The 27,812-nt window shown below is 41.9% G+C and overlaps 1 protein-coding gene and 2 long non-coding RNA genes across 4 annotated transcripts in view; 1 reads left to right on the forward strand and 2 right to left on the reverse strand.

Annotated features, from left to right (window-relative positions):
* TRABD (TraB domain containing) overlaps window positions 1-26,526 on the forward strand; it is a 31,793-nt gene extending 5,267 nt beyond the window's left edge. The window contains exons 2-10 of one of the 2 annotated variants that reach the window (XM_035127615.3): window positions 4,480-4,542; window positions 5,976-6,054; window positions 8,827-8,993; window positions 9,689-9,829; window positions 12,224-12,334; window positions 14,597-14,736; window positions 18,960-19,132; window positions 21,170-21,281; window positions 23,442-26,526. In XM_035127615.3, the coding sequence (XP_034983506.1) occupies window positions 4,519-4,542; window positions 5,976-6,054; window positions 8,827-8,993; window positions 9,689-9,829; window positions 12,224-12,334; window positions 14,597-14,736; window positions 18,960-19,132; window positions 21,170-21,281; window positions 23,442-23,619 (1,125 nt within the window). In that variant the 5' untranslated portion in view covers window positions 4,480-4,518 and the 3' untranslated portion in view covers window positions 23,620-26,526. Of the gene's footprint in view, window positions 1-4,479; window positions 4,543-5,975; window positions 6,055-8,826; window positions 8,994-9,688; window positions 9,830-12,223; window positions 12,335-14,596; window positions 14,737-18,959; window positions 19,133-21,169; window positions 21,297-23,441 lie in introns of both variants that reach the window. The other variant, XM_035127616.3, reaches the window with a different exon arrangement.
* Window positions 13,667-16,783, reverse strand: LOC148684542 (uncharacterized). Its single transcript, XR_015951728.1, has 2 exons — window positions 16,188-16,783; window positions 13,667-15,562 (listed from the first exon to the last, which is right to left on the reverse strand). It is a non-coding gene; the product is annotated as an uncharacterized LOC148684542 (long non-coding RNA).
* On the reverse strand, window positions 18,809-21,093 carry LOC148684543 (uncharacterized). Its single transcript, XR_015951727.1, has 2 exons — window positions 20,875-21,093; window positions 18,809-19,231 (listed from the first exon to the last, which is right to left on the reverse strand). It is a non-coding gene; the product is annotated as an uncharacterized LOC148684543 (long non-coding RNA).
* Window positions 26,527-27,812: the final 1,286 nt, after the last annotated feature.

Raw genomic sequence — 27,812 nt, forward strand, 5'->3', positions numbered from 1 at the left:
ACCAAGATCAGTGTGTGAATGGGAACGAAGTCAAACTGCTGGAGAGTTACAGCACTTGCTGTGGCTGTAGAGACTGATATGGGAGAGACATGTTTTGCTGCAGCTGGGGCAGAAAAGGCATCTGGTTTTGCTGTGGCAGATGCACCATGGCGTTTCTTCTCTTTGCTCTCCTCCCAGCAGCCATTCCTCCTCTCCTTACTGCTGTGGATACACACACGTCAGTTTAACTTCAGAATAGGGCATAAGAAGAACCCAAAGCACTTGGTCTGTAAAGAAGTGTTGCCTACAAAATATTAGGCATGGAACTGCATGAAGGACATAATTTATTTCAGAACAACTATGTACAGTCATACCTCGGTTTAAGTACGCTTCGGTTTGAGTACTTTCAGTTTAAGTTCTCCGTGGACCCATCTGGAACGGATTAATCCACTTTCCATTACTTTCAGGTTAAGTACGCTTCAGGTTAAGTATGCTTCAGTTTAAGTACGGTACTCCACGGACCGTCTGGAATGGATTAATCCACTTTCCATTACTTTCAATGGGAAAGTTCACTTCAGGTTAAGTACACTTCAGGTTAAGTACAGACTTCCGGAACCAATTGTGTACTTAAACCAAGGTACCACTGTATAATGATTTCTTTGCTTTTATTTGCTGCATTCTTTGGTTGTTTTTACTGTCCTTCCGCAAACTTCTGCGGTCAGCAGAAATGGCCTACCCTTCCTCACCTTTTATCCCCTCTACAAGCGAGCCAGTGTGACGTAATGGTTAGAGGGTTGGGCTAGGACCTGGGAGAGCCGGGTTCAAATGCCCACTCAGCCATGAAGCTCATTGAATGTGGCTCCATCATTAACATCAACTTGGCGTGATGTTTCAGTGGAATTCCTAATCTTGCTTGGTCCATTTCCAGCAAAGGAAGGGGGAATGCTGCAGTTATTCTGTTTCTGAGAAGCTTCCGCTGATTCACCCAGTACTCACCACCCCCTTGGCCAGACAGCCCTCTGATGTAGCTCATTGCGGCAGCTCTTATCTTCATTGTCTGTCTAGATCTAGATGATCCTGATGTGTGCGTCTGCAAGAGACTGGTGCAGCAGCTGCTACCATGCAAAGCCATAAGACCAAGGGCCAAACTACACATTGCATTAAATCCACAGTTTTCCTTTCCATTGTTTGCGCTTAAGATAGCATCCTTCTGCATGGGAGTAGTAGTCGTAAGAGTTGACTACTGAAAGCTTCTGAGAATATCGCTGCTGTTCAAGAAAACTGAACCAAAACTTTGATTTCTTGCCTTTGCCACAGCTGAAAAATACATAGAAATTATGGGCACTTGATGTAGTTGACAAAACACAGTTGTACGTACGTGTATCTTCCTTATGTACAAGTCTTCACTTCTATAGTTACGGTAAAGTGTTGCCTTCTTAGAAGACATATCCCATCACACATCACTCCCAAAAGTAAGTAGCATTAGAAACGAGCCATTGTGAACATGAGGAACAGAATTAGTGATTTTTAGGACAGCGGTTCCTTACCTTTTTGGTATGATGACGAACAAGTCCGCATTTACCTGGTGTGGTGACCCATTGATTTGTTGTCACATGAATTTTGGACCTTAGATTAGAATGAGTTGTAGAGTTGCAAGAGACCTCAAGGGTCGTCTAATCCAGCCCCCTGCAATTCAGGGATCCTGGCCACAGCCGTTCCCAGGTAGACTCAGACCAGGTCTTCAGCAGCTGTTGGTTTCATGCATTTTAACTGCACGTTTGGCTGTTATATAACCTTTATCTGAGGCACCCCAAGCAGAAATGTATGCAATGCCCTGGTTCATGTGGAATTCATTGAAATATTAATGTTAGTCAGAGGGTGGCATTCAACTGATGCAGTTTGGGGCCAGTGCAGACAATTTCCCCTCTTCTGCCATCACACTACCCCAGATCTCCTCTGGAGGGTTGGAGGGGGAACCCAGAACTGATTAAGGGAGAGGAGTGCGAAGCCTGCCCTCCCCAGCTGAGAGAGCCCCAATCCCACTCCTGCTTGCACAAGAGTGGGATCGGGGCTGCGGCCTTGCTTGGCTACTGTCCGGCTGCCTTCCTCTGGGAGGGTATCTTACGCCTTTCCTCCCGGTGGAAGCCAGGCAAGTGGTGTAGGGTCTCTTTGATGCTGCTGGTGGGCCCAGCGCTCTCCAGCAGCCCCTCTCCACAAGGCGTGGGTAGGGTGTCTTTACACCCCGCGCCTTGCAGACTTCGCTTGGGAGGGTGGGTTGCGTCTTTCCTCCTGGGGTGAACAAGGAAAGAGACAGCTACCTGCACAGGCGAAGGCAGTCAAGCACACAGAGCCTGACAGGTTCTGTGCACTTGGCTATTGCCGGTTGGTCCGTCTTTGGGGAGTGGGGGGCAAGTGGACAAGGTAGCTCGCCCCCCACCCCACCCCATGCCAGCAAAGGTGGAGGCAGCTTGGCCAGGGAGCCCCGAGGCCCCTGCTGGTCGCACACGAGCAGCAGGGGCCTCGGGGCTCACTCAGCTGGGGACAGGAGCCTTTCTGCCCTCCAGCTGAGCAGCAGGTTAGGGTTGGGGTTAGGGTTAGGACTTGGACCAGCTGTATTGGCCGCAGCGCAAGAGGCACTATGGTGAACACCTCAACTGCCTGCAGCAGTTTCACCCGGCTGGGGCCAATGCAGCTTTTTTCAACATCTCAGTTTATTGCCAAGCCACAATGTTTGGCTGATGAAACGCCGCCATGTTGAAAGCCCAACATTGCCCAGCCCTAAAGTATACGGTAGCACAAGCCATGTAAGTGATAACAAGCCACAAGTATTTTTAATAGTTTTCACGTTAAAGGCCCTTATGGCACATATCCGTGGGATGGCTGAGCTTGCATATTGCCGGGTATGTCAAAAGTCGTCTCGTTATTGATAACATAGCCTGCGTTTCTGTTTCACCTTCATAGCAGTCACTGCCGAAAAACCTGTCTTGCAAAGATACGCACTGCCCAAATGATCACAACACAGATACGGCTTCGTTGGCAAGCTCAGGATGCTCAGTGGTAACAGGAAACCAAAATTTGGATAACCTTGCTTTCGAAAAATGTACCTGTGAGGGCCCTAGCACACAGCAGTTCAATGAGTTGCGCTTTTTGTGCAAAGACAACTTTGCGACGTCAGCTGCAAATGGGTTTTGTGCTCGTTCAAGCTTCTCTATTAATGCAAAGACTTCAAATCACCCTGGGCTTAACTGCTGGTCACAGATTGCCACAAGGTGCTCACATAGAGGGTTATTTTGAGTGACTATTACGTACAGCTCTCACCTCTGATGTGCGAGTGTGTGTGCAAAAAGGAAAGCTTAAAAATGGGTGTGCCATTGTACGATGAGCTAAAGTACATGTGATAAACTTTCGCCTGCCGCCTACTGAGTCAGAGAACTAGGAGTAGCACTGCACAGACAAGACAGGTAGGAATACAACTCTTCTTGCTCCAGTCCAAGAATACTACACCTGCCTATTGCATATGCTATGAATGAGACATGTGCCACAAGCTTACCATTAAGGCTGGGTGATAGCTAGTTTTCAACATCAATATATACCACCAGCTAAGCATCGTGATATACTGATATATCACAATACCTGAAATAAGAATGGAGCTATGTAGAGGCATTGGCTAGCTTCATGGTTTGGGCATAACACACTCACCCACACACCATGTTTGCAATATATTTCAAGGTCAAAAATTATGAAACTGATACCACGATACGGAATTCAAACCGGTTTTGGATAAAGTATCGATATATCACCCAGCCCTACATACCACCCAGGCCGCTGGTGAAATTTTTGGCTTTAGAGAAGTTGTTCTGATGTGCCTTCTATATATATTTCCAAAACCAGCAACTTTGAACTCTTGACAACTTTCAGAAAGCTTGCTGGGTTAGTCTGATATTGCAGATGCATCAAATAGTCTTTCTTGCATCCTAATGACTAACGTTTATTGCAGAATTATCTTTTTAAAACCAGATGGATGGTGTGCTTTTGCTTATGCTGTGGGGGGTTGTTGGTAGGAAATGGTTTATGAAACAATACTGAACCAACTGAGCAGATGAGAGTGCTTTCTTTGTATTCTTGTGTTTCTGACATGAGGAAGGTGGGTTCTCTTTTAGGAGGAGGAAGGAGAAGAAGTAACTGAAATGTGGCCCTTAAGTGTGTTTGACCAAGCTTCATGTTCCTGCTAATTGCCTCTGGACAGAAGGTTCAACCTCAGGCTTCCCTATATATTTATATTTCCACCTTTTTGAACGAATCAGTAGGCACAAAAAGCCAGGCTGGCAACAGAGACAATCGTTACGTTGTGTATCACCGCTTTTGCGTATTTTAATAACAACATTTGTGCAGATCTATACTGCCAAACACTAGCCAATCGTTAAATCTTTTAAACGCATACTTCGCACTTTGCTAATTATTACCCCTGAACTTCTCTACCCCTCTTTTAACGTTTTGCAGGTCTAATCTGGCTGGTGGAATTTAAAGAACATTCTCGCGATGGAGGGGGAACAGCAGCAGGAGGTAAATTTTGGGAACAGCAACATCCTGTGTAGAGAGCAGGGCCGTCTTAAGCATGTCGGGTGCCCGGGCGCCGTGTTGCGGAGATTGCTCCGGCGCCCGGGCACCGTTTCTTGCTGCAGCTGGTGGGCGGGCGCCACGCGGCACCCCCTGCCGGCCTGGCACCCCACGCCACCCAGCCTACCCCTAGAGCCGGCCCTGGTAGAGAGCGGGAAATGCTTCACTGGGCATTTGGGCTTAACAAAATTTCTGAGGGGCTGCTGTGCTTGAGCTGCAGAAGCAGAAAACCAAAGCACATTGAGATCTTATAGAGCAAAGCTTGAGTTAATAATAATAATAATAAATAATAATTTATTATTTATACCCCACCCATCTGGCTGGGCTTCCCCTGCCACTCTGGGCGGCTTCCAACAAACATTAAAATACATCAAATATCACAGATTAAAAACTTCCCTAAATAATAATAATAATAATATAATTTATTATTACTGTGGCATGTGTTTCTTGTAGTCAGGAACTAACCCGATAAGAAGTTTAACGTATTGTGTTGCTCTGCAGCCTTCTGCCTTATCCAGGGTAGAAAGGGCAAACCTGTGTCCCTGCAGATGTTAAATTCCAGCTCCCACCAGCCTCAGCCAGCATGGCCAATGGTCAGGGATGGTGGGAGCCAGTCCTTCTTTTGGAGATAGATAAGTGACGCTGCTTCTCATATCTCTATAAAATAACCCCTAGTGGGCCACAGGCTCCCATTTCTGCCTTATGTAATTTGTGAATCTATGGGTCTGTTGCATTATGGGGAATTTTTATGTATTTTTTATTTTATTTAAAAACCCAACATGTGTCATGGCTACTTTATATCTGAAGGCAGCCCTGTTTAGGGAACTTTTTAATGTTTGATGTTTTATTGTGTTTTTAATATTCTGTTGGGAGCAGCCCAGAGTGGCTGGGGAAACCCAGCCAGATGGGCAGGGTATAAATAAAATAATAATAATAATAATAATAATAATAATAATAATAATAATAATATTTTTATTATTATTAACACCACTAATACACCCCAATGAGCAAATATGTGCACTCACCCATTGTCTTCTATGGAGAAAGCAGTATGGGCTTAATTTATGCCCAACAAGATAGCAGAGATAGTGTGCTTGTTTTGCTGAGCCCTCGCACAAACCCCACAGATGTATCTTGAGCTGCTTATGACTTGAAATCACAGCCACATCATTTTAGCATAGATTTCCACATAGTGAAGTAGTTGTGCTACAAGATGCAAAACAAACTGCCTTTGTAGCACAGACAGTGTTTTAAGTTCATCAGCTTCTAGCACTTGCTATAATCGTCGATTTATCCGTGCACAAAACATGCTTTATTCAAGCTCTTCTCTCCACATGTACCCTTCACCCTCTTTTTTAAATATTTTTAATCCGACACAGATGGCTACAGAACCAGCGCCTTCACCTGAGGCACAAGGAGATGGGCCGAAAGAAGCTGCGGACATTGCGTCAAATATTTGTATGTTATAGTTGTGGACAGCAAAGACATTTTGCCTCCTACGTCTTGTCTTGGTTTAAAGCAGTTAATGGCTAGAGTTTGGGGTGGGTGGGGATTAAGTCTGGTCTACCTATGCAGTGGCAGAGCTTGGTAGAATGGACTGTACCACTTTAGAATGGACTGCACCATTCCATTATGTGGAGTGATGATAGTCATGTTTTGAGCGCTTGTCTATAGAGGACCAGTGGCAACCAGGGAAGTGGACAGCTGGGACCTTTTTGATGTTTTTGTTTTTACTTGTCAGGTGGGCATTCAGAAATAAACCTGCAGTGGTACAGTCCAGACTGCCATCTTGTTCTAATGCATGTGTGGGCGAGATCCTAAGTCACGTAGGAAGACTTAACTAGCATGGGCACAGGGTCTAAGCCTGAAATCCTAAACACACTTACTAGGTAGTAAAAAAAGGTAAAGGACTCCTGGACAGTTAAGTCCAGTCACAGGCTTCTATGAGGTTGTTGTGCTCCTCTCGCTTTCAGGGCGAGGGAGTCAGTGTTTGTCCACAGACAGTTTTTCCGTGTCATGTGGCCAGCATGACTAAACCGCAGTCACAGTGGTACCTATTTATCTACTTGCACTGGCATGCTTTTGAACTGCTAGGCTGGCAGGAGCTGAGACAGAGCAATGGGAGCTCACCCTGTCGTGGGGATTCGAACTGCCGACCTTCTGATTGGCAAGCCCTAGGCTCTGTAGTTTAACTCACAGCGCCACCTGGGTCCCACTGAATGGTTTAGTTTATGTCAAATATGTAGGGATTTAAGGTATGCAAAATGAATCATGGAAAGAGAATAAGGGAAGTCGTTGATCTTTTAAGGATGTTTAAATGATGTTGTGCTCTGAGTTAATGAGGAGGCGGGGGAAGTTAATGAGGAAGCGGGGACCGTGGGCTCCACATCTTCTCTGGGTACCGCTCTTCAGAGTATTATCGCCAGCAATTTGTCTGGACCCTATTTTAATTAGATGACTAAGCTGAAATATTTTTGCCCTGCCTTTTGATACAGAATTTCAAGGTGTACTAAAAACAGTTGAGCACAGTTCTGTAAAGCAATATTTCTGTAAAGCAATGGAATCATCAAGCTGCTTATGGGGAACCCGGTATGCTGGGTAGAGACTTACTCTCTTGATGGGATGTTGCTGATTCTGGGCACTTAGGTGCCAAGGATGCTAACTGCATGACATTTGGTCTGGCCAGCATTTCTGAGCGGAATTTATTTCACAGGCTTGTTGTGAGGATAAAATAGGTCTTTGGGGGGAAGGCAGCTATAAATTACAGTGGTACCTCACTAGATGAATGCCTCACAAGACGAAAACCTCGCAAAACGAAAGCGTTTTGCGATATCAATGGAGACTCGCAAGATGAAGTTTCCTATGGTGTGCTTCGCAAGACGATTTTTTTTCGTCCCATAGGGTGCCTCGGAAGACGGAATTTTTCCCCCCATCTTGCAAGGCACCCTATGGGAAACCACACTTCAATGCGTTCCTATGGGAGCCGCTTCGCAAAACGAATTTTTCGCTATACGAAGCGACTCGCGGGACAAATTAAATTCGTCTTGCGAGGCACCACTGTAATGTGATAAAACAGCTATGTAAAGTTGATCCATATATTTATTTCAGACATGTGTGTTCTGCCTTTTAGGGCCGTACAGTCCTCTGAAGGCAGTTTACATTTCCCAACCCCCCCCCCAAAGAAAAGTATAATGCCATATTTATAATAGCATTAATGTTATCCTGTGTAGAGATCTTGTAAGAAAACAGACTGTTCCTAAAACAAAGGTTAATACTATATAACACATGAATTATAAACCATGTTGGAGCCAAAGCAGGAAGTATTTTGTGATAAAATTGCCTCTGCAAAGTTCAGCTCCACCCCCCCCCCTACTGTCCCCAGTTTGATCATGGGGAGCAGGCTGAGAATTATCTTGACAATGCTTGCCTATTCAGAGTCAAGGAAGCAAGCCTCGCCGTCCTTCTGGCATGGCTTGGTGACTTCATGCAGCCAGATCTGATTAGCAATGTGATGGTATTGCTTCTATGAGAAGCTCCTGCTGTGTTTTCATTTTTAATTGGCACCAGCTCTGCAGATTTGGGGGGGGGGGGACGTAGCTGCAAACATGAAGTGAGTAGGGCACAAAAAGGGCAAAGAAGGTGGTTGAAACAAAATTTAAACAATCCTTCCAGTAGCACCTTAGAGACCAACTGAGTTTGTCATTGGTATGAGCTTTCGTGTGCATGCACACTTCTTCAGATACTTCTTCAGAAGGTGGTGGTTTGACGATATTTTTCAAACACACACACACACACACACACACCTATCCTGAAACCCCCCATTTGTCACCAGAATGTTAATGCTCAAAACTCTGACTTGGCGCCATTTAACCATTGTATAGTCGTACCTTGGTTCTCGAACACCTTGTGACTCGGATGTTTTGGCTCCCGAATGCCGCAAACCCAGAAGTGAGTGTTCTGGTTTGCAAACCTTTTTTCGGAAGCCGAACATCCGACGTGGCTTCTACAGCTTCCGATTGAGTACAGGAAGCTCCTGCAGCCTGTCAGAAGCCGCGCCTTTGTTTTCTAATCGTTTTCAGAAGTAAAAAATGGGCTTCCGGAATGGATCTCGTTCGAGAACCCACGGTACGACTGTAGTCGATTCGTATCCTTTTCATTTGGTATTGAGGCAAAGTGGGAGATGAAGACGCCAACTAAATAAACGAGTTTGTTTATTTAAATTATATGCAGCTGATGCTGATGCTTTAAAAATACTTTTGGAGATGAAGATGAAGAGGAGAAAGCAGAAGCCCAGCCTCCCAAGCACCGTGACGGAACTTTCCACCGAGGAGGGCTCCAAAGTATATGTTGTTGGCACTGCCCACTTCAGTGACAGCAGCAAAAGAGATGTAGTGAAGGTAAATCTTTTTTTTTTAAAAAAAATGGGGCCTTAAAAGCTCCCCCCCCCCCCTTGGGGCCAGAAGTGCACCTTTGAAACCTTGACTATTTTTGTAATGCGGATTTGGGTTGGGAACAAAGCTGTGGTTTTGGATAACTTTATATAGAACCAATTCGTGCAGAGGTTCTATCATGTGTACTGTAGTCTTCTCCCATATTATTCATCCTGATTATAAACCTGTGAGGAGATCGTCTTATCCATGTTTCAAACAAAGCTGCAGAGCTGGGTTGAATTTATGCAGAGGTGGAGAAATTCTGGGGTACGAGGAGGTCAGTTTCCTGTTTTCTCTGCGGAGAGCTGATACGGGTAATTTGGCAGAGCACTGAAAAACAATCTCTTGAATTTGTTTGTTTTTACTGTTTGGCAATATTCTTTTTTTTCCTTGAAATATTTTAAAGGTGTATATTTTAAAGTCCTTGAGCTGATAACAGCAAAATACAAAAATGTGTAATGAATAAACAAACAAACACATTCTTTCCTGAGAGGTTTTTCTCTTTCTAGGTGAGAAACCTTATATTCTCCTCCCCCCAAAAAACCACCCAGTTTTATTTAAAAACTAGTTTGTGGATTGGGACTCTGCTTCTATATGCTTGGGAGATTTTTCCCAAGAAAACATCAGTAATGCAAGCATGCAACTGAATCCATATTTTTCAGACAATACAAGAAGTACAGCCTGATGTGGTTGTGGTTGAGCTGTGCCAATACAGAGTTTCTATGTTAAAAATGGATGAAAAGACATTGCTAAAGGAAGCCAAAGAAATCAATCTGGAGAAACTTCAGCAAGCTATAAAGCAGGTATGAGTTCTTCAGTGACAAAATCATCTGTATGCGAAATTGAAATACTGCTTTCCTAACTTTTTATAATCTGGCGCAGTCAAGGCTTGTATGAACATGCAGTTAATTACACAGCCATTCCCATTCAGGGCTTTGTTCTATAGGGAGTGTTATAAAAGCAGGGAGTATGCAGGGACTAGGTTTTCAGTGGAGCAGAGCTCTACTGTACGTTTATGTAAAACCAAATAACAGGATTAAAGTCCAGTATGATACTCATGCAAAAATTCCACGCAGGTAAACAGCTAGAGGGGGAAGCTAAAGGAGGATGGTGCAACAAAATATGGTACTTTGCAACAGCAGAAAATCTTCTCTTAATCAAAAGCCAAATAAAGAGACTCTTCCCCCAGCAAGAAATGGCTAGACTTTTATTTTTATTTTCATACATTCTGAAAGCAAGACTCTTGTCCAGCACGGTACACTGGTATCTTGAATTTTTTGCTGTCTCTTCAATAAGCTTTTCAAAGATGGAAAAATACATCCCTGAACTGCCACCAATTTCCTGTAGAGGATGTGCAAGTGATAATATCACAATTGCCATTCTAGTTAGTCAGTTTATATATACTGTTGTTTTTATTTCAGGTAATCTCTGTTTCTATTAGAAAATAACACTTTTCTTTTTTAAAAGTAATAACATTTAAAAAAATACTTCTTCTTGTTTCATTTCTATACCGCTTTATATTTTTAAGAAAAACCTCAAAGCTGTTTACAGCATATTAAAACATCAATAAAGCAATTCAGAATCAAACATTTCTGAAGAAAGTCAAATATAGAGTATACAGTCAAAGCAACATAATTAACAGGAAACTAAAATATTATCTTAAAGATTTCAAAATAAAACATTACAAAGGAGGTCAACTTAGGAAAAAATGGTGACTAATTTAGTAAATGCTTAGGGAGCTTTAGTTTGTAAAGGGTGCTGATAGTTCTTGGGAGACACAGAGCTGCAATTCACAGAGTGGTTAGCAATCAATCCCTCCTCCCAGGGAACTCTGCATACAACTGAGAGACATTTAGACGGCCAAAGCAAGCCATCGAGTTCTGTTTTTAGCAAAGGGTTATGGCTTATGTAGAGTAGATTTCAGAAACCAGATGGATTTGGACAGTCAGGAAAGCTGTAAAATTACAACCTATGTGTGTTGCACATCTTCGACATGAAGTTTCCTCAGTGCCCTTGGCAAGCAAGACTTCACCTTGCAAATATTTCTATCTATCTATCTATCTATCTATCTATCTATCTATCTATCTATCATCTATCTATCTGCTTGAGAGCAGATCTGTTGGCATTTGGAAAGCTGTCCGCCTAACAGTAAACTACTGCCTAAGTTTGAGCGAGGAGAATGGTTAGCCATTGACTTGTGACTCAGCACTAAAGCAACAGTTTCCCCTTCCGGGATCATTTTTCACAGCATTGCGACATAAACTTTGCCGCACAAAAGGAAGCAGGAACACAAGAGTTTCTAGTTTTTCTCCCAAGGGCAAACTAGAATTGTTTTCCAGCATATTTCTCAGTGTGAACCTAAAAGATACTTTGTCCAATGCTTTATCCAATACAGTCACCTACTTAATATTCCAAAACACCCTCCACACTCATTGTGTAAAGGTAGATCATAGATATCTGGCAAAAAGGTCATCTGTAAATATCAAACTGACACCAAATGTATATTTCTGGCAACTAAGTAAGTAGGCTGGTACCCAGTGATAATCTGCTTGTGAGGGAGGACACAGTGGGAAGGCTGTTTAGTTGCAGGAGTAACAGGAACTAATTGGTGACATGAGATTTTCCTGCATCTATATACTTCCTCAACTAGCTGAGTTGACAGGTTTAAAAATAATTTTTAAAACCCTCATCTCTCAACTCTGAAACTGTTACGTACATGCTTTGTTTGTACTGTGTGTGTGCTTCTAAATTGTGCAAATGTTGCAATCCCTCCTTTTTGTGCAGCAGGTAAATAAGTCTATGCCAATCTGTTTTAATTGTGAACCTACGCAAGGAATCGCCCTTGCCATTTGCATACTTAGTCACTTTCTTCTCTCGGGCAGAGGTGGGTAGGTAGAAATAATAAATATTATGCCACCAGACAGGTTAATTTAGTGCTATTTTCTACTCTTTTCCTCCACAAGGAATCAAATTAGCAGGTGTCCAAAAGGCTTCTTAGCAACGATGCTGTATATAGACATGTGGAGAAATAACGGGGATTGTGTTCAGCAATAAATCAGCTCCCAGAGGCAGAGTTGGTGTTTTACTCCTTCGCCAACTGTGTTTCATCACAGCTATTAATGGCACCATGCACCTTGTCTTTTCTAGTAATCTGTAAAAGGTTAACTCATTCTTTTTAATGGCTCTTCTTATGATAGAATGGAGTCATGTCTGGGTTGATGCAAATGCTGCTGCTGAAAGTCTCTGCACATATCACAGAACAGCTGGGAATGGCTCCCGGAGGGGAGTTCAGGGAGGCTTTCAAGGAGGTGAGACCTTTCTTCTTTTAAGTGTGTGTGTGTGAGTGAGAGAGAGAAAGAGAGAGAGATTTTGTGTGTGATTTCCCCCCTGAGCTAAAAAATGCTGAGTGAATTATGGGAGGCTGGCAACAACAGAAACCGGTGTGGATTTCACTTGGGTCAAATTCTTTGTGCTATACAGTGGAACCTTGAGTTGCGGACGTAATACGTCCCGGAGGCACGTCCGCAACTTGAAGCGTTCGCATCCAGAAGCGTCGCGTCTGCACATGCGCGTGGCGCGATTTAGCACTTCTGCGCATGCACAAGCGGCAAAACCCAGAAGTAACCCGTTCTGGGGAGACGCGAGACGAAAACACGCAACCTGAAGCGGATGCAACATGAGTATGACTGTATTCTGTATCTTAAAAACAAATCAAAATCTGAAAAAAAACTCTGGTTTTTAAATCTGAGCCTCCCATCTATAGTTTTCAGTCTGATTGTCCAACGCTGACAAAACATAATGAAAGCTGTAATATGAGTGGTTGCAGCTGCCGAGGGAACTTTAAACATATCAGAAAGTTGAGTGTGTGATTCATTTTGTCCCTTGTCTCAGCTGCTAGGCTAATAGATTTTTAGTTAGCAATTAAGCTAGATACATCTCTCTTTAAGAACAAAAACAAAAAAAAGTGGGAGTGGAGAAAGTTTGTGTTTTCATAAGGGGAGGGGCAGGAATTAAACATTGCACTATTTTGATTGTTTCAATCCCCCCTCCTCTTCCTACAATGCTGTTCTGAACCCCCAAATTTGGGGGAGCTATTGGGGGGGAGCTCCCTTGAACTAACAGCTGCCCCTGGAACCTTTAAATATTTTCAAGTAAGCATCTGTGAACAATTCTGTCGTACATAACAAATTTTGTCCAATTTCCTCCATCAATAATTGTACAAATCATCTCATAAATTTGAATTCCTTTTTCTTGAGAGATGAGTTAGAACTATTACCAGAATCCTTGGTCAATATTAAAGCATTTTTTCTTAATGTGTATTAAAACATTTTTCTCAATGGGTATTGCAGTTGATTTTTTTTATTTTTTATTTTTGCTCATCTTATGGATGTACGATCTGTTTTGTTTATTGGTACTGTTTCTTTGGGTTTGTCATGGCCTTTAGCTAGAACAATAAACTTATATTGATTGACTGACTGATTGAGTTTGATTTTTTTCATGTGAATTGTCCACGCAAATTGCATTTGATTTGTGATGACAGCACTTGCACTTTCTTAGCCATGCTAGTCTGAGGAGTCTCTTGTATCCTTTCTGCTTTGGTAACCTGTAATTATTCAATATAGCTGCAAATGCTGCCATGATAAGTTTAAACCTGTAACCACTTATTTATTTTTACCACACTTTTTCATGTAAAATGCAGTTAATGACAGTTAGCAAAGAAATACATAGCAAAATGGTGACCAGTCAATAAAGTACAAGCAGTAATTAGTGTAAATGATAAGTAACGAGCAAAGAATAATCAAATTAGAGAAGATGAAAATTAGACAACAGCTGTCGGCTAGTTAGCCATGTTGAGTGGCATTCAGCTAAGTTTTACCCAGGGTAGACCCATTGAAATCCATTAGTTCATTAATTTCAGTTCATCTGCTAATGAGCAAAACTTAGTAAGATACCACTCACTACGATTAAAATGCAAAACAAGACAAATCCACTCAGTAATCTGAAGCCCTCTTAAGATACAACAGTTTTACCTGCCAACATCAACAAGGTTTGGGTGCAGCCACTGAGAAGGCCCTGTCTTGAATTCTTGCCCAAACGCTCATCTTCCATTGGCAGGACAAGATCTCAACTGGGATTGTAGAGGAAAAGTAGTCTCCTTGAGGTAGCCTGTCCCCAAGCCTTCTGAGCTGTAACCAGCACTTTGAATTGTACCCAGAAATGGACAGTGAAACTGTTGCATCTCAGAGAGGTCTGAAGACTTTGCTACTGCTACTCATGTCCCTTTTTTCTTCTGCTTTCAACAATTTCTCTTAAGAGGAACCAATACATTTCTGAAAACCAGCTTAATAGCCTGATGTAAGCTATGAAGCCCTGAAAGAACCTTTATGCAAGAAGCCTGCATTGGCCGATAGCTAAACTGAAAATGATATTATTATTATTATTATTAGTAGTAGTAGTAGTAGTAGTAGTAGTATCATCATCATCATCATTTGTTAACACCCTGTGTAGTGCCTTAGCCTCCTATTGTATGTAATGCTGAATAATCACTAATGTGCATATTCATTTTGCAGGCTAGTAAAGTACCTTTCTGCAAATTTCATCTTGGGGACAGGCCAATCCCGGTGACTTTCAAGAGGGCCATCGCTGCACTTTCTTTTTGGCAAAAGGTCAAGCTAGCTTGGGGCCTCTGCTTCCTTTCTGACCCAATCAGGTAGGAATGAGTGTGGCAACTCGTGAACCTAAGTGGCCTGATCTCAGCAGCTGTTGGATGCTCAGACTTGAGACAGCCCTAGGGTATATCTTCTGATGGCGCTGGCAAATATTTTTGGTGCCAGTAACAACAAAAGAGAGGGCAACCGTTGTAACAGTAGGCTAGAGGCTCTCTGGATATTGTTGGGATTCCAGCTCCTGTCAACAGCAAACTCCCCGTCCAACCCCTTAATACCCAACTGTAGGGATGCGGGTGGTGCTGTGGTCTAAACCCTAGAATTAAAGCCTAGTTTTGCCCCTGCATATGAACAAGAGTTCATATGCTGAGTTGCCTTTATAGCTAGCTGTACACACAATGACAGTTCTAGGAAGTGAACTCAATTGGTAGGGCTGAAAGCACAGCCCAACTCCCTAGTCATCATGCCATCGCCCTACGAGGGAATAGCATGTAACTAGGGCTTTGTTTACGCTGTGTTGGTAGTGAATTATTTGATACATTCATGCATGGCTACAGAGCTTTTTCTAATACAAGTGCTTCTATCGTGGCAATTTTCAGGTTATTTTTATCCAACACAGCAACAGCAGTGAGATTTTTTTTATTTTACCATAAGCAGTTCTTTGCATGTTTACATTTCAGTGTGATGTAGACGCTTTAGCATTCAGTACTATTTTTCTGTTGCCGTGTATGAAACATTGCATTATATACAGTAGTAGGTTTCTGCCATTTGCAACCGTCGTACGCCCAAGAGGATCTCGTTGTCTGCAACAGAATGAGCAATGTGTTTGGTAAGAAGGGCCGTTTGAGAAATATAGCAGGCACTACAGAGCTGTGAAAAAGAGAAAGAAAAGGAAAGACTGATAGAGAAAAGGAACTGTAGTCGTGTTGCATATTTAAACTGTGTGTAATAGCATCATTTATATGCAAGAACATTGCTAGGGTTCTGTAGCTCAGTATAAGGCAACTTCATATGTCTTGTAGATACCAGAATGCACCTGGTCCACATAACACACTTTTTCTTCCTGGGGTGGAGGAGAGAATCCTTGGATGGGTTTTCCTCCCACTAGGGAGGACTGTGCAAATTAAGTGGCTTTTACCCCAGTGCAGGAGGGATGACACCCCCCCCCCAGTTCCTTCTCACCTAGCTTTCCCCCTGTGCAAATGGGGCTGCCTTTGGTTTATGCTAGGAGAGCCCTTCAGTTGTTTAGTTGTGGCCTGCAGGGAGATTGACAGAGGGAATGCGCTGTTTCCACAATACAGGCAGCGACCGTTTTAGATGCGTCCAATTGACACGCAATCACTGGTGCATGGGTCCTTTTGCACCCAGAAGAGGGCATAACGGGACTGGGCATGTTTATACATGGCGCGGGACGGAGCCCCCACAAGAAATTGCCTCCAACTGCAATATAGTTGCACTGCTCCCCCCCCCCTTACATTTGAAGGCAATAGCATACCTGTTTTCAGGCTGTGGCTGGAGCAAACAATGTACCTTTGTGTCCTTCAGAAAGGTTGCATTTAGAGAAAATAAACACATCCAAAAAGAGACTGCAGTCCGAAAGATATTTCATTACCGGGAGCCTAATAAGAAAAGAAGGAGTTGGAATACTCCCCAAGTGGGAGATACCACAGCTGCTTCTGAAACTGCATAGCAATAAATTACTAACACGAGACGTATTGTTTTACATCAACTAGGCAGGGAAGGCCAGGACTGGTCAACTTGTGACCCATTATCGTGCGTTTTGACCTTGGTATACAGCTTCAAGTGGCGCTGCACTTTAAGATACTTTGCATGGGCAGATAGTAGTCAGAAATACAGACGGGCTCTGTGTCTTAACAGTTGTCCAGTTGAGTGCAATGGGTAGTGGGTGGGAATAAGAAATACTGCAGTTATTTTATCTCTCAGTGGAGAGTAAACCCCACTGAACTCATTGGGACTTACGTCCGAGTAGACATGCATAGGATTGCATTGCAAAATAGGTCATTTAGGTAAGCTAACCCAAAACTTGTGGTAAACCGTTATTGCTGAATACAATGGAGAGACTGCTTACATAATAAATAATCCTGGCCACCACTGGGTTCACCTGATTCTGCTCTGAACCTCAGAGCACAGAAAAATATTTAAAATAGGGTGCATGGTTGCCTTGCTATCCGCCATGTGGGTAGCCCAAGTAATATTGTTACAGCTATGCACCTTTGGATCTTATCCAAAAACTTTAAAAATTCAAAATAGCAAGATCCCGCAGAAAATAGTCCCCCTGTCTTGAACACAGAAAAGCATCATGATGTGAATTTTGCTCGAAGAAGTGCAGAACAGAAGTTCTATCTCTGGCTGTTTTGTACACCTAGGTGATGAATAGGAATGTGTGAATTGACCCTAAGGGTGCAAGTGTCTCATTTCTGGCTGCAGATTTAATTATTATTATTATGATTTATTATACTGGTTACCCCACCCACTCCACCATAATTTTCCAGGATTGGGTTACTCCTAGGAAAAGAGAATAAGATAAAACAGATCAGAAGACCCACATGCCACAATACTATACAATATGGATCAAGAAGTTCAACTATCACAGGAAAAGAGATGCATCTTTTAGACACAGTTTAGTGCTTTGAGACGTGGCTACTATAAAATGTATTGTTCTCTAATAAAGATCATAAGCCGCATGTTCTGAAATAATCAAACTGGGAATATTCTTAGAAGCTATCCTCTAGTACTAAGTTGGACCGGACTGTTACAGGTGATGCTGGAACAATTGTTATCAAGTGAAGCCTACTTGACAAGCTAAAAGGTGCATTTTGTGCTCCTGCTGTTGTGTTTCGACAGCATCAAGGCAGAAGCGCAACATAGCTATAACAGCAGAGCAAGGCTGAAGCTCTCTCTCTCTCCAAGGAATTAACATGTTATAATTAGAATGAGGTTTATATGCTTTTACACATCCACACCTCCCACTCACTTTTTGAGTGTGAAAGGGGGTAACAACCAGTTTGATTTTTCTTTCCACTGCATTTGCATTACAGATGTCTTCCAATTTTTATTTTTATTTTAAAAAAGAAATGAAAATTGATTCCTTGGGAAGAAAGAGTTCTGTGCCAAATTCTAAACTGAATTTTTATGCAGTGGTTTTTAATTGTGTACATGTGCCGCCGCTGCTGCTGCTGCTTCTCTTTGTGAGCTGTCTTTCGGCAAGGCTTTTCTGCAGAAAAAGCAATCCACAAATTCCGTTTTTATCGCTGATGCCATTCTGAGGTTAAACAGCACTTTCTTTCCTGCAACTTAACACGTCCTAGTTCTGTTCCACGCGTGCTTTAATTGTAGGTTCGTTGAGGATGGGTTCAAGTAACCAACTTTTTGTACCCACACTCCCCACTACCTCCCAAGAAGTAACTTGGGAGTTTTCCATGGGAATCCAACAAATTCCAATCAACTCCATGGGCGTACCCAGCAAGGAGCAGGGGGGGAGCTGCCCCCCCAGAAGCAAATAATAATAATTGCTGTATTTTACGGACCATAACCTGCACTTTTTCCCTCCGAAAACTGAAGGGGAAAAGTTGCTGCGGGTTATGGAAATCGGGCTGTTTTCGCCACCTCCGTGGCTGCAGCCAGTGACAGGAATGTGAGGGGGGGGAGAAGCAGCCCGAAATTGGGCTATTTTCACCCCCTCCGCGGCTCGACAGGAACGTGGGAGGGGGGAGGAGCAGCCTGAGCTGGGGACGGACGGACGGGAGCTCCATTCTTCCCTCCTTCCTTCCTTCCTTCCTTCCTTCCTTCCCTCTCTCCCCTCCCTCCCTCCCTTCCCTCTCTCCCCTCCCTCCCTCCCTCCCTTCTCTCTCTTCCCCTCTCTTGCCCTCCCTAGTTTTGATCCTGGGTATGCCCCTGATCAGCTCTGCAGTTATCTCACTTACAGTAAACCCAGGGAATCCAACTTGCTGAAAGGGTAGTAGCTATACCAGACTATACCCTTACCTTCTACATTAGTAGGTAGCCTGTTGAGACAGGCAGTAATAACAGGTTACACTTCCGGCTTCCTCTGTAAGAAATAGTAAGTTGAAAGAGTGGATAAATTCCTCCTTGCACTTGCCTTTATCCATCCTGTTTTTATAAAAAAACAAACAATTTTTGGCATTATTGAGGCTCGAAGGGCATCGGTTCGGGTTATTATTATTTCTCCTTTTGCTTTCGTTCATCACTGAGAGCATAATGTAGACGTTGAAACTGTTTGTTTCAGTAAAGATGATGTGGAGAAGTGTAAACAGAAGGATCTGCTGGAGCAAATGATGGCTGAGATGATTGGCGAGTTTCCTGATCTTCATCGAACAATCGTCTCAGAAAGGGATATTTACTTGACTTACATGTTGAAGCAAGCTGCAAAGCGAACAGAACTACCTCGTGCATCCGAAGGTGAGTTAACATTTATGACTAGGAATTGCACTCCTCCAGCGGTGTGATTCTTCAACTGTGTTGCCTCTTAGGAAATCTAGGAAATATTTGTAGATGAATCTGGAACATAGGGGTTAATTCTGTTAGCCAACTAGCCAAGAGAATGTTGCCACTCTGCCTGGTTGCTAAGCTTTTTCTTCCAGGTAGCAAATGCTCTAATTGGCTGGGAAGATTTGAGGGAATTTTCCTCTGTATGCTTCATTTCCCTGCTATGTTCAAGGCTTGAACTAAGACAAAAGCTCCCTGTTCCTTTCCCCTCAAATTATACACAGTTTTGTTCAGTTTCCTCAGCAAAGACTTTTCTCTCTGGACTCTGTCTTCATAATTAAAGTGACTTTGCCAACATAGCAAGACATGTGAATTGGCCCAATATTGCAACCTATCTGCAAAATGGGAATTAGAAGTTTTCTGATTTGCAGGATTATTGAAATGAAAGAGGTAACACTGTCCATTTAGGAATTCTATGTAACTTTTATAAAGGGGTCATACGTTTTTAGATAATGTTCCTGTTAGAAGAACTGGCCAAATTAGTATTCAGCTTTTTTCAGATCCAAGACCATATTTTAGCCGAAACATGGCACATTGGTACCCACTTCTGAATCTTGTACCACGTATTTGTATTATGATAGTGCTAGTGTGGGACCTGTCAGTCAGAAGTGGGTTGTGACTTACCAGCTGACCAATGCATTAAACAAGGCATGGCCAAACTTGGCCCTCCAGGTGTTTTGGGACTACAACTCCCATAATCCCTAGCTATAACAGGAGCAGTGGTCAGGGATGATGGGAATTGTAGTCCCAAAACATCTGGAGGCCAAGTTTGGCCATGCCTGCAAACTAAAAGGAAGGTAGTACATGGGTGCAGATAATCAAACCACCATTGGCAATCACTTGTTTATTAGATAGTTGTTTTTACCTTGCTAGCGAGGGAGATGAAGAAATAACCCCTAGTTATGAGAACAACAGATTTTTATTTTCAAATGATTCCATTGAACTCTCAGGGAACCTCGCAACTTATCCTAAAGCAATATTATAATGTGGAAGAGCAGTGTGTGTTCTATGCATACAGAGCCTCTTGAGGTCAATTCTCAGCACCTCCAGTTAGGGCTGGGAAATATCCTTTTCAAGGAAGTCTCTGTTGGTGTAGGCCAGGATGGGAATTATGTGGCTTGCTGGATATTGTTGGACCACAACTCCCATTCCCTATAGCAATTGGGAATGCCAGCTGGGGCTGATAGAAGCTGGAATCCAATAACATCTGGAGGGCAATATGTTCCCCATCCCTGGTGTAGACAAAAATGCTGGATGGACCAATGGTCTGATACTGTATAAGGCAGCTTCCTGTGGTTTTTTTTTTTTAAAAAAAACTAACTTAGGCATTCTGTATAATTCTGATTCTGATTCTGTATAAGGCAGCTTCCTGTGTTTTTTTAAAAAAAAACTTAGGCATTCAATAAACTGGGTTTTTTTCTCTCTTAATTCCTGAAGTAACTTCCTGAATAGCAAGTCACCTGGCAGGTTTCATTTTTAACCATTCTGGAATTGTAGGAATATGTTGAGTTATTTTATTTTATTTAGTGTGTAGCAATAATACAATCAAGCACTCTCTCAAGTTGCTTTTCCTCTGTAAATGTTTAGGTTATGTTTTTACACTGGCTTTAACAGCCTGCTGTGGTTTGGTTTGTAGTTCACTGTATAAGTCGTACCTTGGATCCCGAACGCCTTGCGAGTCAAACGTTTTGGCTCCCGAACGCCACAAACCTAGAAGTGAGTGTTCCGATTTGCGAACGTTCTTTGGAACCCGAGCCATACCTTGGTTTCCGAACATTTTGGAAGTTGAACGGACTTCTGGAATGGATTCCGTTTGACTTCCGAGGTACCACTGTATCCCTTTGTTTCTGTCTGAGACCAGGGGTGAAGAGAATCTGAAAAATATTGGTAATAAATATAATAAACACATTGAACCTGAACTTTTTGTTTATGTTTCTTCCGCTGTCTCAGCTGAACCTAGAAGATGTGTCCCTTCCATCGTAGTTGGGGTGGTTGGAATGGGTCATGTGCCTGGGATCGAAAAGAACTGGAATACAGACTTGAACATCCAGGAAATAATGAGGTAATTCTCTCTCTGGTAGGTTTGGTCATTTTCCTTATATGTTATGTTTCTGCAGTTAGCCTGGGGGCAGGAAGTAAAAAAAGGCAGTGAATAGGTATAGTGGCAGACTGCTAATGAAACTAAAGGTGAAACAGGATGAACTCCCAGAGAATCAGGCAATGCTAAAATGTCCTTGGTTAGGCAGGATGTATCTTCTGAGAAATAGGAGTACACTCATACTTCGGTTTAAGTACGCTTCAGTTTGAGTGCTCTGTGGACCCATCTGGAACGGATTAATCCACTTTCCATTACTTTCAATGGGAAAGTTCGCTTCAGGTTAACTACAATTCAGGTTAAGCACGGACTTCCAGAACCAATTACACTCATACTTCGGGCTAAGTATGCTTCAGTTTGAGTACTCCGCGGACCCCTCTGGAACGGATTAATCCACTTTCCATTACTTTCAACGGGAAAGTTCGCTTCAGGTTAAGTACGCTTCAGTTTAAGTACTCCACGGACCGTCTGGAACGGATTAATCCACTTTCCATTACTTTCAATGGGAAAGTTCGCTTCAGGTTAAGTACAGACTTCAGGAACCAATTGTGTACTTAAACCGAGGTACCACTATATTTGGGAGAAAGCTTGTTGTACAGTTTTCCATATAGAACAAATGACTGAAAACAAAGATTAAGTAACTATGCATTTTGGGTTTCTGTTTTATCTGGGCAGTACCGAGACCTGAGATACAGATTGTTTCCTGTGATCTGAAGTATATTAAAGGTTGAGATTTGATGCTCTGTATAAGTAAAGCAGGAAAATGGAGCACACAATTTTTTATATATAAAAAAGGGTCTCTGGGGTTAATATTTCAATGAAAATAATTAAAAGTGCATCATAAAAATTAATGTTCCTATTACAAAATTATAAACCTGGAAACTACTGCAAGTAGATATAATGGTGACATTCAGACATCATGCTGAGTCACCATTGAGAGCGATGAGAGCAACCCAAACAAACCGCAAGCTGTAACCAAGATTACCTTTTGACTTGTCACTTGTGGTTCATTTGGGGGAGACGAACAACAAGACTCAGTTCGTATGTAACCATAAGCCAAACCACGGCTTAGCCACCAGTAGCACAGCAGGAGCAGAGCAGATAAGTTTTTACTCCTGCTTGCCCACTCATACTTAATCATTTGGCTTGGAGTTACATGTGAACGAGGCCGTTTTGGCATCGAATAAAGGCTTCCACTTCCGTTTTCCCCTAAATTGCAGCTTGTCATATTATCGGAACCACTAAACTGTAGCTTAACATTAGCCATGCTCTGCTTGAAACAAACCAACTTCAAGTCATGGGATTATATTATCAGACCATAATAAGGTCAGCCAAAACACTTGCCTGGCCCAGGATCCTGTCTTCCACTGTGGCCAACCAAGTGCCTCTAGGAAGCTCACAATCTGAATGTAAGTGCAATAGCACACTCTTGCTCTTGCTCCTATGAAAAAGTTGGGAATTAAGAGTTTGAATGGAAAGCTAAACTGTAGTTAATGGAAAGCGGAACTGAAAGCTTTCGAACCCCCCGCCTGCATTAGCTGCCACACCTAAGAATGATGGGGGGAATGCAGAGCCTGAAGTTATCTGCGGCTCATTCTCATCATGCTAAATACAATTTTGACATGGCATGTGAATGTAGCCAAAAAATGCTCATTTAGATGAAGGTAGTGGTGCAAGAAAAATCCATCTGTGGTTTTTATATATTGCAAGCCTCATTGTAAAATGAAAAGAATTTCAAAAATCAAATCCATAATAGTATAAATAAATCGTAAGATGTATATAACAAGTACTGCTGATGTGGACTATTAGCCCATGGCCTGATCCATGAAAGATTATTTTCATTTAAAGCAATTGATAATGTTTGAACTGGATCGTGTATGCTGTTACCCAAAGGATAAGAATGGGGCAAAATGGCCCGTGGTGGTGGTTTTGTGTGTGTGTGTGTGTGTGTGTGTAACCTCATTGGCACAATTAAACAACACACACGTATTGCTGCATGATGCTTTCCCACCCAAGTAATAAAGGTAATGGCAGACATTTTAGTATTTGAGGCAAGTAGTGTTTAGTATTAATTATTTGAACATAGGTGGATGGTAAGTCTCTCCTCCCCCCTTCTCCTTTTTTCAGTGTGCCGCCTCCATCAACCTCAAGTAAAATCCTCAAGTTTGCTATAAAGGCCACAGTATTTGGACTAGTGGGCTACGGCTGCTATAGGATGGGACAAAGGACAGTTCGGTTTATTCTCTCCATGCCCATTGCACAGAACTATCTTCAGAAACTGGCAGATGTCAAGCTTCGGCACTGAATTGGAAGATTCTCCAAGTAGCTGGGGCAAGATCTAACATACGTAAAAGTAGGTTGGAAAGGAGTGACTTGTCAAATTTAACCAAATTCTGTCCAGAGGTCTCATTTGATGCTGAGCTGCAGCATAACCACCTAAGCATTCGCCCACAAACCTGGTGAAACGGGCAGCATAAAATTACATGCAGTATAGGGTACCTAAAGTATGTACACATATATAATATACTATTATGTGTATATAGTGCATTTATAAAGATGGTGATATAATGGATCAACAACATAGAATCTAATATCCTTGGACACAATTCACCGGAAACTTCCCCTTTGAAACGAATGAGCCCGTACAAAGATGCAGCTGTTCATTTAATTGAAGCTGGCACAGGAGAACTTGCTGGTTCATTGTGTCCCATGATCTGTCCCCCCCCCCCCAAAAGAGGAATAGAACAAACCATAGGCTAGTTGTGTTCCTATTAGAAAGCACAGTGGCCCATTAAGTATGTGTGTGTTTGGTACAGGTAATACCAAGCTATCCTTCCTGGTGCCAAGCACCTATAAGATGACTTAGAAGGACCTCTTCTTACTGGGAAACTTTTATACTTAGTGGCTTTTTTTTTTAAAGAAGACAAACTGCTAAAAGCTTTTGAAATATCAGAAACATGCTGGCTGCTATCGATGAAACCTCTACATATCTTTTACAAGCCTTACTTTTTTTAAAAGAAAAAGTTGCCTTCAGCATTGTATCCCGCCAAAACGGATCACTTTAAAACCCCAACCCTTTTAATGGAAAGCTCACAAGTTCCATTCAAGAGTCTTTATGTTTTGTTAGCCCAACCTGACGCCCTCCAGATGTCTTTAAATTCAGAATCATCTGGGGAAAGTTGGGGAAGGACAAGCAAGGTCATACTTTGTCGTTTTGGAGCTTTCCCTTGGTTTTCTCTGTCTCAAATGAAACATTGCAATATGTCTGCTTTTCTCTCCTTACGTTGTTGTTGGGTAACTTCCTATGTTTACAGGGCACACAGTTCCTCCTAGGTTAGATTACTGTCACTGATAATAGTAAACCAAATCCTTGTCAGGATAAATTTCGGTACTGCAAAATTATTGAGACTCTTATCCCTCCTACTAATGACGTTTCACTTCTCCTTTTGAGGGAAAACCAATATGGAACTGTTGTGTATGTAGTATTTACCCTTCATCGGATGCCATGTAAGCTATTTATCACAATTCCAGTGGAATGTAATAAAATGCTGATTTAAAAGAAAAATCAGTGGAATGTTGTTTTAACAGATTTCAATTAGTATTTTTTTTGAAACTGCCTAGGTTTTGTTTGTGTAGCTTTTATGGGTCCTTTTCAACAATTCTGCTTTTTTAACATACACATTTTTTTAAAGAAACATTTTGTCATGTACGTTTTGTAGACATATATATGCCCTTAAGATTGCCTTGGAGTGCATATTGCTTGTTGCCATCTCAACAGAATATTAATTGTAAAAATAACGGTTGTTAATCTATCCTGTGGAAAGCCTTTAGCCTTTTATGCAATTGTCCATTGGCTGGAGTAAAGACAATTTCTGACATTAGTCTTCCCTGCTCCCTCTTCTTTAGAGAAGGTGGCATTTGAGGAGCAGAAACTAAACGCTGGCATAGCCCACAACCTGACTGCATATTTAGGAAAGCAAATGTTTCCAAATTAATACCATTACAGCCTGTCTTTCAAAATGCTCTTTTGCAAGTTTCCATTCACTGGACATACCGGTAATTCAGCACAGATAAGTGCACTTAGGTCCAGTTGCGGGGAGGAGGAGAGAAACAGGAAATATGCACAATTAGCTGGGTAATGATTGTGCTTGGGTTTAGTTCTTGTTTCTTACCAAAAGGAGGCTATAGTCTTCTTCTTTTTTGTTATTTTTGCTGATGATATGATGCTGGTGGGGAATTCTACATCTCTTGATGGGACTTATGATGGATTCCAAAGTTTTATTTCACTAAATTCAAGTGATAGATTTGCAGGGCCTAACAGATTGTTCTCCCCAACATCAATGAAAACAAATATCACTAAATGAAATTTGATGCTGCTTTTTTGTTTTTGTTTTTTTGTTTTTGCATCATGTATTGCAATTATATCTTGCAAAAAAAATAAAAATGGTAGTGCTTGCCTGTTAATAGCACTTGAGACAATTTGCTCTGGAACCGCAAGAGTTAAGTATATTGATACAATTAATTGGTTTGAGTTTGAGAACCAAAGTAGCTGTAAGAGATTTTTTTTGGGGGGGGGGATACTCTTCCTCAGACCCTTCATAGGCAAACCTCTTGAATAGCTTATACGCAAGAAAATGGAAATTTGTTAAATGATGGGAGGAAGGTGCACAGGTTGATTTTTACAGGTACAGCTCAACACAAGATGCAAGAGAGAAAGGTTTGTGTCATTGGTTTTTGCCACTTCTACTGCTTTCCTGACAACTGTTTGGAAAAAAAACGAGTGAGCTGGAAAGTACCATGTTATAAGCAACTTTTCAACAATTGGAATGATTATTTTTATTTTGATGGTTTCTCCTTTGCCTTTTAAAATGTTTCCAATGATTATTATTTTTTGTTAATTATCATACATTTTGGGAATACATTAGATAATCAGATGAAGGAGCTATTAAATTACCTTTTACATCTTACCAAATATGTTGGATCTCTTTATTGTGTTCCTCCAGCCCCATCTTGTAGGTTAACTGTATTATGTTTACTTTAAAGTATTCATACTCAGGTAAATTTCCGCAAAAGTTACAAAAACAAGATGAATGGCAAGAGTCAGCCTTAAGCTTGAATGGACTAATGTTAAATGATGGACTTGAGGCATGCTGTATTCTATGTATTTCCATATGCCAAAAAGAGAGAAATAGAATAAAAGGTCTACCTGTCAGCTAGCATTTCATATTTACCAATTCAGTGTGTGTGTTCTTTCAAGAGTATATGATAGGAGAATATGCTATTTAATGTCCCAAAGACCTTTGCACAATGCAATTGAATGGGGCTACCAGTATTTGATAGATATTGAATGCCTCTTGGTTTAAATATGCCCCATGGATGCTGAGTAAAGATGATTCATAGAATTTTTTTACTTCCTGAAAAATGCAAAACCAACTTGTAATAAAAAGTGAATAATCAAGTCCCTTGTTTTTTACTGTGGTGATACAGCATATTCTATAAGCCTATTTCAAACACTTTCATTTTTTTTCAAATAATTTTTATTAATTTTACTATAAGCCAAACAAAACAAAACAACATACAAACAAACAAATATTTCAGAATTTCCCAATTCTTTTTTTCATCACGTTGTATATGTGGCTTCCTCGAATCTCTTCTTCCTGGTTTTCTTAATTTCCTCATTTATTTATGATGGATTTTCTAATCTTAATTCCAAATCTTTTCCTTAAAATAATCACTTTAACCTCCTCCTCCTTCATGCCACCTCCCCACGGGCCCTCTCCTGCCACGAGAGAAACCCGGGGGGTGCGGCATTCCAAAGGAGATCCATTTTTGTGTCTGGGTTTCCCTCCCCCCCTCCCCCCCTCAGAGCACCTCCTGCCACCAAGTGCTTCCGAGCAAAGAAAGGGTGAAAGGTGGCTCTCTGCCCAGACACCTATCAAATCATAAACATTTAATACAAATCTAAAATTTCTTTCCCCAGCCATTCTTCTTTCTCCCTCCAGAAAACTCAATTTTTATATATAATCCTTTCTCTAATCTAAATCTTAACAATTTACTTTTACTCACTCTCCTTCCCCCCTCCCCGGTACCTTTCCCCCAATCGGATCAGCATTTCCTTTGACAAGCCAAGATTTCAGAAACCGTTGTTCAGACAACCTAAATATCTCTTAACAAAAATTCTCACCCCACACCACATCTTTCCCATTTCCAAATCCAGGCCTCTGTCTCCCCCTCCTTCTGCCTTTCCTCTCCCTCCGTTACACATCTCCAGATTTCAGTCCCTCCAGGCTCCTTATTTTCTTGAATCTTCGTTTCATTTTGTTGCTCCTTGGTTTCATCTTCTTTATTTTCATGTCCTTGTTGTGCATCCTCCAGAACCTGTTTTTTGTAATCCAACTCAGTTTTAGCAATGTCAATTTCTTGCTCCTTAATCTTAAATTGGCAATCAGAATTGTCCTCTGTGTCCTGATTTTGAACCAACGTCTCTGTACATGTTGG

Source organism: Zootoca vivipara, chromosome 9 (genome assembly GCF_965207765.1).
Source record: "Zootoca vivipara chromosome 9, rZooViv2.hap1.1, whole genome shotgun sequence".
Taxonomy (NCBI): Eukaryota; Metazoa; Chordata; class Lepidosauria; order Squamata; family Lacertidae; genus Zootoca; species Zootoca vivipara.